The sequence below is a fragment of the Pomacea canaliculata genome, linkage group LG5, assembly GCF_003073045.1.
Source record: "Pomacea canaliculata isolate SZHN2017 linkage group LG5, ASM307304v1, whole genome shotgun sequence".
Lineage (NCBI taxonomy): Eukaryota > Metazoa > Mollusca > Gastropoda > Architaenioglossa > Ampullariidae > Pomacea > Pomacea canaliculata.
The window spans coordinates 29,155,237-29,170,374 of record NC_037594.1 but is presented as its reverse complement, the minus strand read 5'-3'; the positions used below and the strand labels follow the sequence as shown (position 1 = coordinate 29,170,374).

General features: G+C 35.1%; 1 protein-coding gene across 1 annotated transcript; it reads right to left on the bottom strand.

Annotated features, from left to right (window-relative positions):
• Window positions 1–1,268: 1,268 nt before the first annotated feature.
• Window positions 1,269–13,593, bottom strand: LOC112564861 (major vault protein-like). Its single transcript, XM_025239940.1, is given in 27 exon segments — window positions 1,269–1,385; window positions 1,665–1,745; window positions 1,956–2,036; window positions 3,159–3,223; window positions 3,803–4,029; window positions 4,245–4,345; window positions 4,846–4,988; window positions 5,234–5,312; window positions 5,763–5,822; window positions 6,094–6,173; window positions 6,506–6,602; window positions 6,941–6,997; window positions 7,170–7,248; window positions 7,619–7,713; window positions 7,948–8,008; window positions 8,294–8,381; window positions 8,742–8,846; window positions 9,320–9,461; window positions 9,829–9,895; window positions 10,421–10,481; window positions 10,484–10,514; window positions 10,855–10,924; window positions 11,465–11,556; window positions 11,978–12,202; window positions 12,347–12,410; window positions 12,774–12,907; window positions 13,432–13,593. Coding segments are annotated over 27 exon segments (2,559 nt in total). The 5' UTR covers window positions 13,492–13,593; the 3' UTR covers window positions 1,269–1,271.
• Between the last annotated feature and the right edge of the window lie 1,545 nt (window positions 13,594–15,138).

Genomic DNA, 15,138 nt, shown 5'->3' with positions numbered 1-15,138 from the left:
AAAACAACTTCAACATGTTTCTCAGTTCACACTGTTTATTGTGATAACAATGAAAAACAATCATGGAATAATTGACTTCAGTCACAAAAAGCCAGGGAGGGACGGATGGACAGAAAAAAGCGCGTCTATAAAAGATAAAATATTCATTTCCTGATGTGTTTGCTTATTTGAATTGAATACAATTGTCAGCATCAAATTCAACCTTACCCCAAAACAGAAATAAAAGACCAAGCAGCCCATGATTTACTCAAGATATCCATTAATATCACATCTTGCATAATATTGGAAATCAATTTTAACCTGCTATAGAAACAGACAATTTAAGTAGGTTGTAAAACATGTACATGGAATACATGTAACAAGAATAAAAATATTTATATTTACAATGCATAAGTTACCCCTTTTTCTGTAGGGTATGTGTGTGTGTTGCTTGTCACCACATAATAAGGACAAGGGGGGAAAGAAAGTGGTATTTTATGTCGAGCCAGCAACCAATCTTCTATGTAGCATCTTATTTGTGAGTTTCACAGTCAACATTACTGTAAATTACACCTGTACAAGTAACCAGTCCTCCGTTTCTCTTTTGAATATACTATTTACTGGCCCGGTTGTCTAAAAAGATTATTACATAATATACATAACAAAGAAAATTCTAGAATGTTAAACAGTTTTAAAGGTAGTCTCAAGAACTTTAAGTCTTTGCAAAATGAGGTGTGAGAAGCTGATCTTTTCTTGGGGTTAGCTTTTTTCTGTGTGAAGGTGTGGTCATCTCCTTTCCATCACCACCGTACTTTCCACAACTGATTTTATGAAGTGTGTTGCTCCACACAAGTAGAGAACTAGCTAGCGTGAGTGTCTCCTGCCCCATGTCAGTGCTTGAATCACTTGGCTATCCCCTTCCTCAAGTAACTGAATGTAGCTTAAATTTTAATCAATGAGTGGAAACGACAATAAAAGGTTTGTATTTGTGCTACATATAAGCCTTAAAAAATATATAATCACCTAAAGGAAGAAAACTGTCAATTTTGTTCGATATATGGCTCACCATTGTTATATAAGGAATTCATACAGTTTTGAGTAATATATGTCATGAAATTAAACAAAAAGGTCATTTATCTCTTCTCCTCTCAAATAATCTATGTAAGAGAGACTAAAATTATATTGCTAGACCAACGGGCATGGAAAAATATCAAACAAATTGTTTAGACGTGGTATCTAAGTTATGTAGTAGTTTACTGAGAGGACACCATGTAGAGCTTGTTTTTTTGGTGCTACTCAGCAGATGTGTCACCCACCAGACCAGAGGCTGTAGTAAAAAGGTTGATTGGATTCATGCCATTTGTGAAAAGTGTGGCTTCCAAACCCAATGCTTGCAGAAGACGAACCTGCACACAGAAAGAGGTAAGAAAACGTCCTTCTCATTACAAAATGCCATCCTTGTTAATTTTCAGTTACCTGTCATCTTCATCAATGAGAAAGGGGTGGGGGAAGTTGGTGTTTTACCCTGAACCCTGAACAATGAGCCTCTCAAATATCTTCATCCCACTTAATTAGCACACTCCAAGCCATTACAAACAAAATTACACCTGAAAAGGGATTATACTATGAAAATAACTAGCGGGTTTACAGATGATAATGATGCAGGGCTAAGATTTGAAACACACCTTGCACTGCTGGCCACCTGTTGCCATTGAGGTAATAGTCTCTGTTCCAAGGCAGTGCACCATCTTAGCAAATTTGTCCACCTATATACAAAACAATACAGCATACTATAAAATGCAGTCATTCTTGCACACAATTGTACTCCAAAAATGAAAAGATGACAAAATTGTACCAGAAGAACGCACCAAAACATATTTTTTCCTCAACACACGATAATCAGGTTGACAACAGTGGAGTAGACAGTTGTGAAGACTGTTTAAGATTAAGACTAGCACAAGAAAAACAATGATTACCTCAATGTCTGCAGACGTTTTCTCCTTGCTTATCTCTAACTTTGTCAGCTTCTGCTTGTAATCAATCTCTTGTGTCCGCATCTGTGCAAGAAATAAAATAGATAACACTACAGGAGAGAAGAAACCATACAAAACATGCAAAATGTCAACATAATATGTAACTAACATTATCTCTCCTTTTTCCCTCCTAACACCTAAAATAAGTGGAACCAAAAAGATTTAAGTAATTGAAAGAAAATAATTCATGGAAGTAGTAAAACTTCATTGTTGAATGAAAAGTGAGTGGGGACAGTGTTAGAAATAGGTAGGCAGGGATTATTGCCCTTACCAGTGTGTGAGTGTGTTTGCTGCGTCGATTGTGGTTTCGCGTCAGAACCCGACGTCATATTATGACGCAATTTTAGATTGTACGTAGAGAGAAAAGATTTTGGAAGAGAGCAGACGGCTGTATGAAGGGACTAGAGGCAGACGCAGTGTGCGGAGTTTTCGCTTTGGAACTTGTGTGTTGTTCCCAAAAGAATATATTCGTGGTCGTCAGCCAGGTGTCTGCCGAGACATCATCTACCATTATAATAACTGGAACTTGAGTTGTTCCCAATTCCAGGTGTGCCGAGACTGCACTTTTAGTTTCTGGACCGGGAAAGGGAGGATTTTACCAGGAAGTTTTTTTTTTGTTTCTCTGACGATTACTCCAGGCAGTGCGGAGGTGAGAGTAAATATGAATTTAGAGAACTATTCAAAAAACAATCAACCAATTTGATTTAACTGCCGCCGCGTGAAAGACATTCATACTGCATATAATTCGCAATGATGTGTGTGTGTTTAATGTTAAATTATAAAAATTTCGTTGCCCACGTCAAATTTATGTGATTTATGAGCGAAAGAACACGCGTGGGGACGTGTATACACAGCGAGTGCGAGTGGTGTGAAATTGTGAATTGAACGCGTCCCTGACAGACAGAGAAATAAAGTCTCTTACATCATTATATTTCCTTAATCGTGGGCCTTTTCCCCAGTTATGATACTTGATGACAATTTGTATCAGAAAAAAAATGATAAAAATGTTTATGATTGTGGTGCCAAAAAACACTATTTTTTAAAATAATGTTTAGCTCATGTCTACTGCCCGAAGTGCACTTCACAAAGAATATTTAAAAAACAAACAAAGAAGACTGTAGTTGAAAGAAAGACCTGTAATCTTACCAAAGATTCAATTTCCAGCTTGGCATAATGCTCTATTTCTTCTGCCCTTGTTCTGAGCTTCACAGCTGAAAAGAAGTATTACTTTCAAATTCATCTAGAAAAAACATGACAGAAAATGTAAGCATCAAAGTTGACACTGATTTTAAGACAGATGTACCCATCTTTCAGTCAGCTTCCTGTCAGGACATTAAGCAAGCTATGTTCAATTCTTAACAGTGACAGTGACCAGGCATAATAACAGAAGGTATTAACATCTGTGTCACAGGGGGCAATGAAATAAAAGATTGGTCTCTCCCATGGGGATTTTTCCTTTCTTGGGCACTGTATTCATGTAAAGAATCTCCCCCATTAACTTGTTGAATGCTCACCTAATGAGTAATTTATTGATATTGACTTGATTGTTATTATAATATGTATTGATATGCTAGTCTAATAGTTTCTACAGAGTAAAAACATCTTGCTAACTAAAAAGAAACACAAAGAATGCAGCCTATATTAAAAGACATAAAACAAATGTTTTCAGACAAAGACTTCATCTTCGATTAGATTATCCTCATGACTGTCAAAAAATCACATAAAACAGTAGTTTTTTTTTCTTTTTTTGTATTTTAAGTTAAAATCTCCTTTTACCACAATGCACTTACTTTCAATTTCACTCTGGCACTCTATAATGGTTTTCTCTGCCTGTGCTTGAGCCTCTGCTGTGGCCTGACCTGTAGACTCTACAGCTGCTGCCAGAGCACGGAGTTCATAAAGTTTGGCACGTTCTTTCTCTGCTTCTACTTCATTGGCCAGCCTTTGCTGTTCCAGCTGACCCTGTGCTATCTGTTCCCTGCGTTTGGCTTCATGCTCTGCTGCTGCTTCTACAGACCTGCGAACATAAACACATGCACACACATATATGCATATACACACACACAAACCAAAAATTTAACATTCACAAATATGTTTCAGTATGCATACAACACATCTCACAAAATCTATTTCGTGAAGCAGTTTTGTGTATAAATTCTGTAGTTAAGGCCTCAGCGTTGACCTTTAGTTTACACCTCCCAAGAAAATAATTGTGTAGAACATACCACTCACCTGGTGGAAATCTCAATAGCCATTTGTACCGACTTGCTCAGACTGTCACGCATCTTTGTGTCCACAGGCTCAATGTTCTGAATATCAATACTGGAAATAACCTGGGAGCAGTTAAATAAAACCAGCTGAAATCATATGACAGCTGTATACCAGACTGAAATCACAAAAATGGCTAGCGGTCCATAAAATGATCTGGAGATCAGGTGGTAAGTCATAAAAGTAAGAGCATCTGACATAGAAACAATTTTAGGCAACAGTTTGCTTCCCTTTGACCTGTGAATGAGCTCTTTTATTCCTTGAGTTTCTCAAGTTGAAAAATAGTTAACATCACAATAAGATCTCCACAAAAGAGTAATATTAATTGTATAATTGAATACAACCCTCTGCCTTAGGTCTTAATAAATGCCATCAATTATGTAATATAATGTTTGAAAAATAAAAAAGAATTGTTTTAAAATTTTTATATTTTTGAAATCACAAGTAATTGACTCATTGTTCATTTTACCAACAAACCCCAGAAAAAAATCTTATTTTAAATAAATTATATAGGCATAAATGTATAATGTACACTTCTACATACACATTTTAGTTAAATACTTACCAGATTATTTACATCAAATTTAAGATATGTGTTCAGCTGTCCATTGGCATCCTTTCCAAAAACAGCCGTCTGTATGACAGTAGATGAGTGACGATGAAAATCGTCAAATGGCGTCAGAGCTACAGCACCTCGTATGTGGCTCCCTGTAATTGTAGCAGTTGATGGTAATAATGAGAAATATATACATCTCACAGGCAGAAAATTTTATAATTTTTATAATTTTTTTATAACAGACACAAAAAATATTTTTACCAATTTTCTGGAGACATGACAACTAAAAATATACAATTATGCATGTCTGTCAGATTTAAGCAAGAAAAACAGTAATATATATTTTACATAATGTGGTGCATAGATCTTCTAAATAAGGCATAAAGTTAGTCATGACCTATCTGTCTGCAGACAAAGCCAATGAAATCAGGAACAGAAAATATTTTCTTCGCACTTTCTGGATCATTCTTGTCAACCTGAAAGAAGTTTGATAAAGACTTAGGAAACATACTAGAAAAAATTCAAAAGTTACCTAACAGCCTATGCTAATAGTAATGATAATAAGCACAAGAAAGAAAATAATTTAACAAAGAGTATTTCCTCCCTTAAAGCTTTTAAATCACCTACAATGATGTAAATACTAAGGCAGACAGACACCAGTAGTGCTACTGCTTATATCAAAGAAAAACTTTCTCAAACTTCAATAATGTAAGTAGGTTCGGTACATGGCCCAATTAACTGCATTGTGCAATGCATGAAAATTAGATATTACACTAAACTCAAGAAAGACATTGCAGAAAACTTCTAAGTTTCAAATTTTATAAAATATACAACCATGCTAAGTTAAAAAGAAATATAAACAGGGTTTATGAAGAACTTATGAATCTTCTAGAATATAGTACATTTTTAATGTAAAAATTAGCTACCTCAAAATGGTTATTGAAAGCCACTTGCACATGCAGTCTAGCATGATCTGACGTTTCAACCTGCAAAGTGCAAAAGTTGTACCTAATGTTAACATAATACAATTTGCAAAAAACTCCATTTATGCACAATGCAATGCCTTTATTACACAGTAGCAATTATGATTTCCTACCCGTGCTTTTGAATACTTGTATACATGCACACATCTATATTTCTGCATATTTAACCAAATGTTTTCAATGGGTGTTCAAGCTGTGTGGGTGTGAGTATGCACATATGTATGTATATTACCTATTATTTGCAAATTATACTAGCATATAAATCTTTCTTCACCTCCAAAATATCTGTGATAAAGTCAGGACCCAGCATCAAACATAGTGACTTCAGGGAGTTCTCAACCTTTGGTTTCCCACCTTAAACAAAGTACTACATGTAATATATTAATAGTAATATATGTTCGTTTATACTGTGGATAAAACTATCAACAAAAAACATAAAAACTAGCTGTTATTCATAAGAATGGTAATGACTATTTCAATTTAAAAGCATTTGCTGTACAGTCAATGCTGTAAAATCATACAATCAATATTTGTGTCAGGCCACAGCAGAGGCTCAAGCACAGACAAAGTAAGTGCATTACTCTAAAATGAGACTTTTAACTGGTTTCTTTTTTGAAATAAAGATTAGAATTAAGCTTTTCTTCATTTTACTGTATACCAGATAAAAGACAAAATTTAATCATTACCACTTAAACTAAGCACTTGAAAGCTTTCTTCTGGTTCTAGGACTACCAAGTCTGGTCCAAAAACAACACGAGCTGTCTTCTGCTGGAAGTTGTTTACCTGCACATAAAAAATAGGGAATAAAATGTTAATGCTAATACATATCTTAAAAACACCAATCTTTGTGAAAGGGAAGAATACAGCTTAAATATAGAAAAGACACTACAATATTATTAGGAGTTACACTACGTTTGATTAAAGTGTGAACAAGTGACTGCAATAATCTGTTTGTTTACATTAATTCATGAATTGATTTTAAAAGCTGCACAAAGCTTTTAATTTTAGTTTTTTTAAATGTTTGAAAGTTTCATTGTCTTGATCAAATTCAAGTTCTGCAACCCAAAAAACTACCTTAAAGAATACAGACAATTAAAAAACTTGTATATAATGTTGTTTACTTGGACTGCTGTGTTTCCAGGACATCGATATGTCACAACCCTTGTTTTGTCTCTACCCTGCAAAAATCAGTGAAGCAAAGAAAAGTCAGATTCAATAGTTTATTTACTAGTGTCATTTCTGTAGTCTTTACTCAAATTTCATATTTTTCTTGAGGCTGCACTATGTAGCTGTGACACTTTCTTTTTTTAAAAGGCCAAACTGCATAACTTTAATGATAGGGAAACAAACCTTTAAGATGGCAGGATCAATTGACTGTTCAAAGTAGGCAACTTTCCGAATGTCAGCAGATCCTTCACCTCCCCCTTGTCTGCATCGAAAGATAAAAGAAAGTCTACCTTTGCCCTACCAATGTGTCAAAAATTGTGCACCAGAATACTAAATGAAAACAAGATAAAAGATGGATTCTCAAGGAAATTGAATTTCATTTTCTTGTAATAGAAGTGACCTCCCTTATCATGACAGGTTTTGTGGACCTAACAGCATGGCTGGGGTAGAAACTTTTACACTACATTCCTTAAATAATAAAAAGTCTAAGAATGCCAGCAGTGGTAATAGTAGGAACAAACAAAATCATTTCTTTTCATAGTCATGAGAGAAAATAGCAATATAGTTATCGATACCATGAATAGAGTAAATCATGATACATCAGTGTAGCTTATAATGATGCAATGAAGTACCTGAGCAGCCTCTCAGTGTCTTCTGGCAGCTCCTTTTCCCAGAGTTCTTCGAACTCTGTCAGCATGTAGGCAGTAGGTCCCATAACTGCCCTGACCTTTATATAGAAAGTAAGCACTGTTATTATTTCATATATGTATGTTCCCTTAAAGAAATGCTATTGATATTCTTTCATAAAACAAATCATGTGATAATTACTTTTAAAGACAATGTACTCAATGTCTAGATTAAGACTGTACAGTATTTTGTTGAAGGCTACAGAATCATCCACCACTATATAAACAAAGAGCTATGGTGCATTGTTGTTATAAAAGAATTTTAACATGACTACCTTGCCTGTTTGAGTATTTTGAATGTAAATGCCTTCATTCTTGCTCAGTGGTATGGTCTTACTAAGACAGTAACATAAAAAGGAGAAAAAGTCAAATTAAGACAATAAACTTATGTCTCAATAAAGCAAAACATGTTTAGAGGCACACAAAAATGTGAAATGCTGTTGTGTGTATTTGTGTATTATATATCTGTTGTTTTTTTTCTTTCTCACAACAATTGTTCCAAGATTGTACTCTTTTAGAACTGAACTTTCATTTTTCCTGTCTTGTATCAACTATTATACAGCAGAAAAAATGTAGCCTCAAGAAGGTGGAATCAAAAAGACAAGTGAAGACCATTCATACCTTCTCTTTATAATTTTGACAGAGGTAGGAGGAATATATAATAATGGACCCAATATCATCCACCTTTCACCTGGTTTCCTTTTTCTGTCTGAAAACAAATTAATCACATGAACAAACAATTTGCCATATTAAGTATACCTATTTAACATTTATTTTTATTGCACTGAAGTCATCTGAGCATAACTGTTAAATGGAATGATAGATGTACATCGCATCAAGTATGAAAACAAAACTGCTCATCCATGTTATGCACATGTACCCCATGTTCCTGTAAAGATTATGTCTGCTTTTCTATCCCTTTAATTTTTAAGCCTCAATAGTTTCAAAGAATAAACTGTTACAAAGAAAATCAAAGATGCTGCAGTAGGTATAACAAAGCCTAATGCTTAAAACATTCTGAGAAGTGTAAAGAATTTAGGATCCTCTTATGCCCCACAGTTTCATATACCATTAAACATGGTGTCTTTAAATTCTTCCCAAGCTTGCAATACCATTGACTCATCTTCTGTGAGCAAATAAGCATTTTGAACTTTTCCATCTTCCAAAATCTCTCCTGAAAAAAAAAGAAAGACATTTAGAGGAGAAGATAAAAATTTGGCATCATCGTAACAATGTCAGAATGAATTCTTGCCTTGAGTCGGGCTGATGCTGGAAAAAAGGCCCTATACAAATGTACTATTTATTATCATTTAATATTAATTCAAAGTCCTTTTTCCAACATCTGTATGACTAAAATAATATAAAAGTTGGAGAATTAAAGAACCTCTTGAGTAAATTAAAATATAGTAAGCACTAATCCTTTCTCTGACCTCCGTTTAGAACAGCTACACAGTGTAGAAAATACAGGTAAAATGCATATACTCAAAAGATAAAATGAGATATTGATTAACCAGAAATGGTGTTTTCACCCCAATCTTTGCTTCTCTTTTTTTCTTCACATCTTTTTTCTTCGCTCACTCACTCCCCTGCACACCTATGCATTTGCATTACCTCTGCTTGCAAGGATAAATAGGTGTCAGTACTAACCTGGGTGCAAGAAAAAGCTACACAATCCTTTTCTAAGCTCTCGCCTGCCAAGTGCATTTTTGCCATCAGGCCCAACTGGGTTGATAATGACAGCATACTGGTCCTTTTTAATTACAATCTTTCTGACATGGTTAGATACCACCTGTTGAACAGCAAGTTGTAGCAAGTCAGAAGTGTGTGTCATCTAACAGGTGAACTACATGTATATATATTATTATTGCTTAGACTAGTACCTAAATGCAAAACTTTTGTATCCAACAAAAAATATCAGATTCTGCGGAAACTTGAAATACCAGAGCATCAGTGCATGTAAAAACAAGCTAAGTAAAGAATATTTAATCATGTCTCATTGCTTGCTGCAGTCATCAAGAGTCAGCTGGAGGCACATGGACAGGATCATTGACTAAGAGGTGGAAAGTTAAGTGTAGTAAGCATCTGACTGTGGATGTACAAAATAATATTAAGAAGAAGTATTTTTATATAGAAATAAATTGTAAAATGTTACTCACGATGCCCACTTGTGGAGTGTATTCTTCAACATCTTCTCCTGTCACAAGCCACTCGTCTCCAGAGCACCTGGATATGACCATGTTTCATGTCACCACAACTTGAAAGGCAGATTTATTTGTTAAAGCACTTTTTACAGCCTATTAAAGCTTCCTACTTTTCCAGAAAAACTCACTACTTTCATTAGATATTAAAAAATGATCAACTTTCGCCTGAAGGAAACCAAATGAAACAAATGAAAGTCTCATAAAATATTTTGTCACAGTTAAACCTTCGAATAAAATAAGATGCTTGATGAACATAACTGCATTTGAAGATCTTTAACATTTATTTGCAAAACTAACTACTAAAAATAACAATTATAATTAAACACACACACATGCTTATTTTTTAAAACTTTGCTTAATTTTGTTTTATTCCTAAAATAATAAAGTAGAAACTGTCATGCATATATGCATGAGCACACACAAGCCAATTTGTGGAGATGCACAAAAAGAAACCAGTTCTTTCACTAGGCAAATATTTGAGCACTCCATATGTAGGTGTGCCTACATACCATTGCATTCAAGTCTGTCTGAAATGACCAACACTCACCTGTTAACACCTGCACTGTCTGTCAGATTTTGCACTGCTTGCAGGTAAAGGCCGGTATCTACGTAAGTGTCTCTTTCTTCTCGATCCCGACCACCTATAGAAAACAGTTTAGCATTTGTAAACATAATACATCATACTGGCGACAATTAATATGAAAGTAAACCACAGTTATAAGTCTGACATTAATCTAAAGAAAATATTATTTGTGAAAACAAAAAGTATTATTCAGGGCATGTACTTGCTTAACCTAAACAGAATCTTTCTTGAAAATGGTCTTATTAATTTAAAAAAAAAAAATTAACAACAATTGTAGAAATTTAGGATGAAAGCTAAAAGAAAGAACATATCTACTGTTTAGGTCGACATTTGTCTTTGATTTAATGAGAGAAATGAGTGTTGAAAAGCGAGTTTAGCATATGCGTGCATAAACACACCTCTTCCCAGACTCCAGGCAGGTAAGCACCAGGTTCAGTCACTAGCCATTCCTCTCCAGTGACACGGTTGCTGTATCAATAAAACAAATTGGGAATTTAATAAAGCATAGGTTTTGTATCTGTTGTCAAGCCAATGTACGACTCATACAACAGTATTTAATTTCTTTTTAATATGAATCTATTAAACAAATATTTAGATATCACCATTAAACTATGAATAAAGGGTTTGTTTTGAATAACTCTCTATGATTGTGCGAGTAAACTTTAGGCAAATGATATATTAACCCAATAGGCAGCTACTAGCTAAATAAAACATGGACATTGTGTAAGCAGTTTTATTAATTAAATTCCATGGTGGTACTGTTATTGGTATATTGTATTAGAGTGCAATAGCCTTTTCTGTATTAATAGCTTTTAGCTCATTGAAAACACAATGACTAGTCAGTGTTTCAAAAATTCAAACAGCTGTCACAGGTATGTGGAAGGTCCCATGACTTATATTCCACGTGGCTGATAACATCAATTCATAGAAAATTAGTTGCAATAAATTCAATGTAGTTACTTCTGTAGTAGTTATATCCGCTCGTTTGTATTCAACTAGAACACATACTTTCCATCTTGGTCCCTTGTATCTTGGACTGCTCTTATTCGCAGCACTTCACCAGTCTTGATGACCAGTGGTTGGACAAGACTGATGACTTCCTGTCAATTATTAGTAGACAAATATGCACAAAATCTGTGTTGAACATACCAGATGTACAAGACATGCAATTTGAAACTCACATAAAAAAATAATGCATGATGCCCTTCTATGCTTCTACTGCTTCTAATTATGTATAAAAGCACGTGACAATATCTGCAAACTCACCTATCTGCCTAGAGAGGAAAGTGAATTCTGGTTTATTATCAGTCAATACATAATGACCATATTCTTTCATTGATTACTTCAGAAAAAGTAGAAAAATAATTTTAAAAAAACTAACCATGCAAGCACAACCAATCTGTTAAAATTTGTGAAAATTTGGTGATTTGGAATCCTCTGAACATTTTACCTACAGGTACTGAAAAAATACAATCATAGTATGAAGGAAAAAAAAATGTAGGAAATTGCAGCCTTCCTTACCACTTCTGGACGTGGAATATAAGTCATGGGACCTTCCACATACCACTCATGACCAGCTGGAATCTGGATTCCATCCTCAAGAAAATCTTGAACTGCACGCAGGCGTAAGGCACAACTGCTGGGAACAACAGGCATGGCTTGAAGGGCTTTAGAATAATCTTCAGATTTCAGGCCAAAATCTGGTACCAAGGGCAATGTTTCCCCTGGGTATAGAGGAAAAGGTTCCTGCCGAATACAAAAATGACTATGTTTCTTAACAAGCTGGTTGACATCTGCATCATGTAAAAACCTGAATAATAAAATATTTTAGCATAATATATACTATAGCCCTTTAAAAATCTTGCCAACATGATTTAAACAAATAATCACCCCATGGAACTTTATGGCTGTCTCTCCCAGGCGCAAGTCACATTTTTCTCCTTTAACATACTTCCTGGAAAAAAAAAAGTGTGGACTTATATCACAATGTTAGCTTGTAGCATAATGTTAGACTTACATCGTGAATTTGCTTTACCTTTTTATTTTTGTTGCCATGCTTTGCCTTAGATAATAAATAACAAAAGTTTTCTTTACTGCAACATACATTAAAACATCTGAGCTGTTTTTGTTTAAGGTCAGTTACAGCATTTCTTAATTTTTGCCAGAATGTTTCAGAACCTTAACCTTATTTTCATACTTGGTCAGATTATGCAATGGCTTAAATTTTCAAATAAAATTTATACAACTAATCTCACAAAAAGATGCAAAGTTAGCTTCCATCATTTGGAGTGCACTTTTTCGTTATTAAATGGTTTACCTGACAGGATTTTCAATGGAGCAGTAGTGACCAGGTGGGACGCATATCATAGGGACTGGACCAAGCACTACCTGCTCATGTGTCTGCAGGTGAAACGTCTGTGGCCCCACTTCCAGGCGAGTTATATTGATTTTCTGCGGGTTGTATGTGATAAGTTGGCCATTGGTGTAACATCATGAGTCAAGTGACAACTGTTCGTGTGTGTAAGAGAGATCGAGAGAGATGGGAAACGGGATAGTATGAAAGAGAGAGATTAATGCAACAAAAAGAACTGAGAGAAAAGAAAAACTACTTTTTTTGTGCTTGTTATCCTAGAATGCGTCGGTATCTCGCGGAATGGATTTGATCACAAAAGTTTTCCTTATCCTTTATCGCATGCATTTACAAAAACAAAACAAAACAAATCATGTTTTTAAATTAGAAATTAATTATCGACAAATGTCTGTATGTACACCGATTTATGTCACGCATGGATAGCAGTATTTACAGCTATACAGGACTTGTATATATAAGTCTCTAGATCAATCCTTGCACGGACACATATCTATATGTTGTGATCCTTCCTGATGGAAATGCGGAAATACCTACTGGTATACATGTCTATGTTCAATCGAAACACGTCTGCTTGAACTACAACAACAAGACACAAGCGGCTTACCAGGTCTAGGACGTGAATAAATTCGTGCGGTTTGATTCTTATCAGCGACTTGGATTCCATTATTACCAAACCTTTGGTGTTAGTCTGCAGGAATCTTTCCAGCAAAACTGTTTCGCAATGCAAGTTTTAAGTACATACGTCCTTACGACAAGTGAATAGATCACGGGAGAATACTCTTACATGAAGTGAACATCACGTAAAACTGATTGCCTTCCCTTAATCAGAGACTGAAATGCCGATGGTTTGTTTGTGTGTGTTTAATGCCGTGAAAAATGCGGATGGACTGGTATTCTTGTTAAAACATCAAGCACAGATTAATACTATATAGGGTTAGCCAGTCTGACTGGATGGCGCCTCTGGTAAACAATAATCCGTTGTTTTCATTTCACGTCATCGATTTTGTGCTCTCGTTTGCTATAGCAGCCAGTTAAATACCAGAAGAACAAAGATCGTATTACCCGATACTGCATGCATGATTATGGAAATATTACATCAAAACTATTTTCCCATCCAGCAGCTCAAACAGGTGATTTTTTTTGAATCATGATTTACGATATTTATGGTGAAAAACCTGACACGTAGACCTTTTGCTTCTTCTGCAATAAGAGAGCTCATATACGCGTCGTCTGCTCTGCTTCGTGCGTGAGAGAGTTGCTAGCATAGTGGGTGCTGGAGTGTATAACTGTTAACATCAAGAAATATTACCAAAAGATCCATACGTTGTTAAAACAATATAGATACGCAAGCTTAGTTGCCTATTTTAAACAGAGTCATAAGTTTAGTCAACATTGTACTAAACAAAAATGGCTGAACGTCTCTGATAGTAGTAAATAAACGTTATTGTTCTTTTTAAACAATAAATTAAATTAAAAATGATTTTGTCATTATTTTATTGTGAACTTGTATACTTGATGTTAATAGCTACTTGTTTCATCGGTGATCAGTACGTCTTTTCAGTACTGGGACGAAATGGACGATAGGAATCGACTTTTGCTGTGGGGCAAAATGGTCTTGGGGCGAAATGACCGGTGCCCTTGCCCCTGCTATAAATAATAGCTAAACACTCAAAGAACAAAGATTGTATTATTCGACACTGCATACATCATTATGGAAATACTATATCAAAATTATTTTCCCATCCAGCAGCTCAAACCGGTGATTTTTAGCAGCATAATTTACACGATTTTAAGGCGAAAACCTGGGGAGACCTGAAACGTAGACCCTTTAATTTCTTGTTCTATAATAATAAGGGAGCTCATATACGCATCGTCTGATCTTCCGCTTCGTGCATGGGGAGTGGATATAGTAGAGTGGGCGCTGGGGTAAATGTGGGGGAGAGATCACCGATCAAAAGTTGTATGGATTGTTTGTAGACAACCGGCACAAAATAATAGCTTTAAAGGACGTCGACTTATTTGAGCAAGCCCCAACCAAACTTTTCAGATGATTCGTCTACAACCCAGAGTCGCTTCGACTATACAGCCTGAACTATTTGACTGCTGACCTGAGTCGATTTGACCACCGAGTACAGAAGTATAAGTATTCAGTATAATAATATTTTTGTTGCTAAGCAAAATTATACATTTAAATAAAATTAGTCACATGGTAGATGCATGTCAACCGCCAATGTTGTTACAAGATATATATATATACTGTTTGAATTAATGTCGATATAATTGCGCTTGGATATCTGTGTATGAGCGAAGA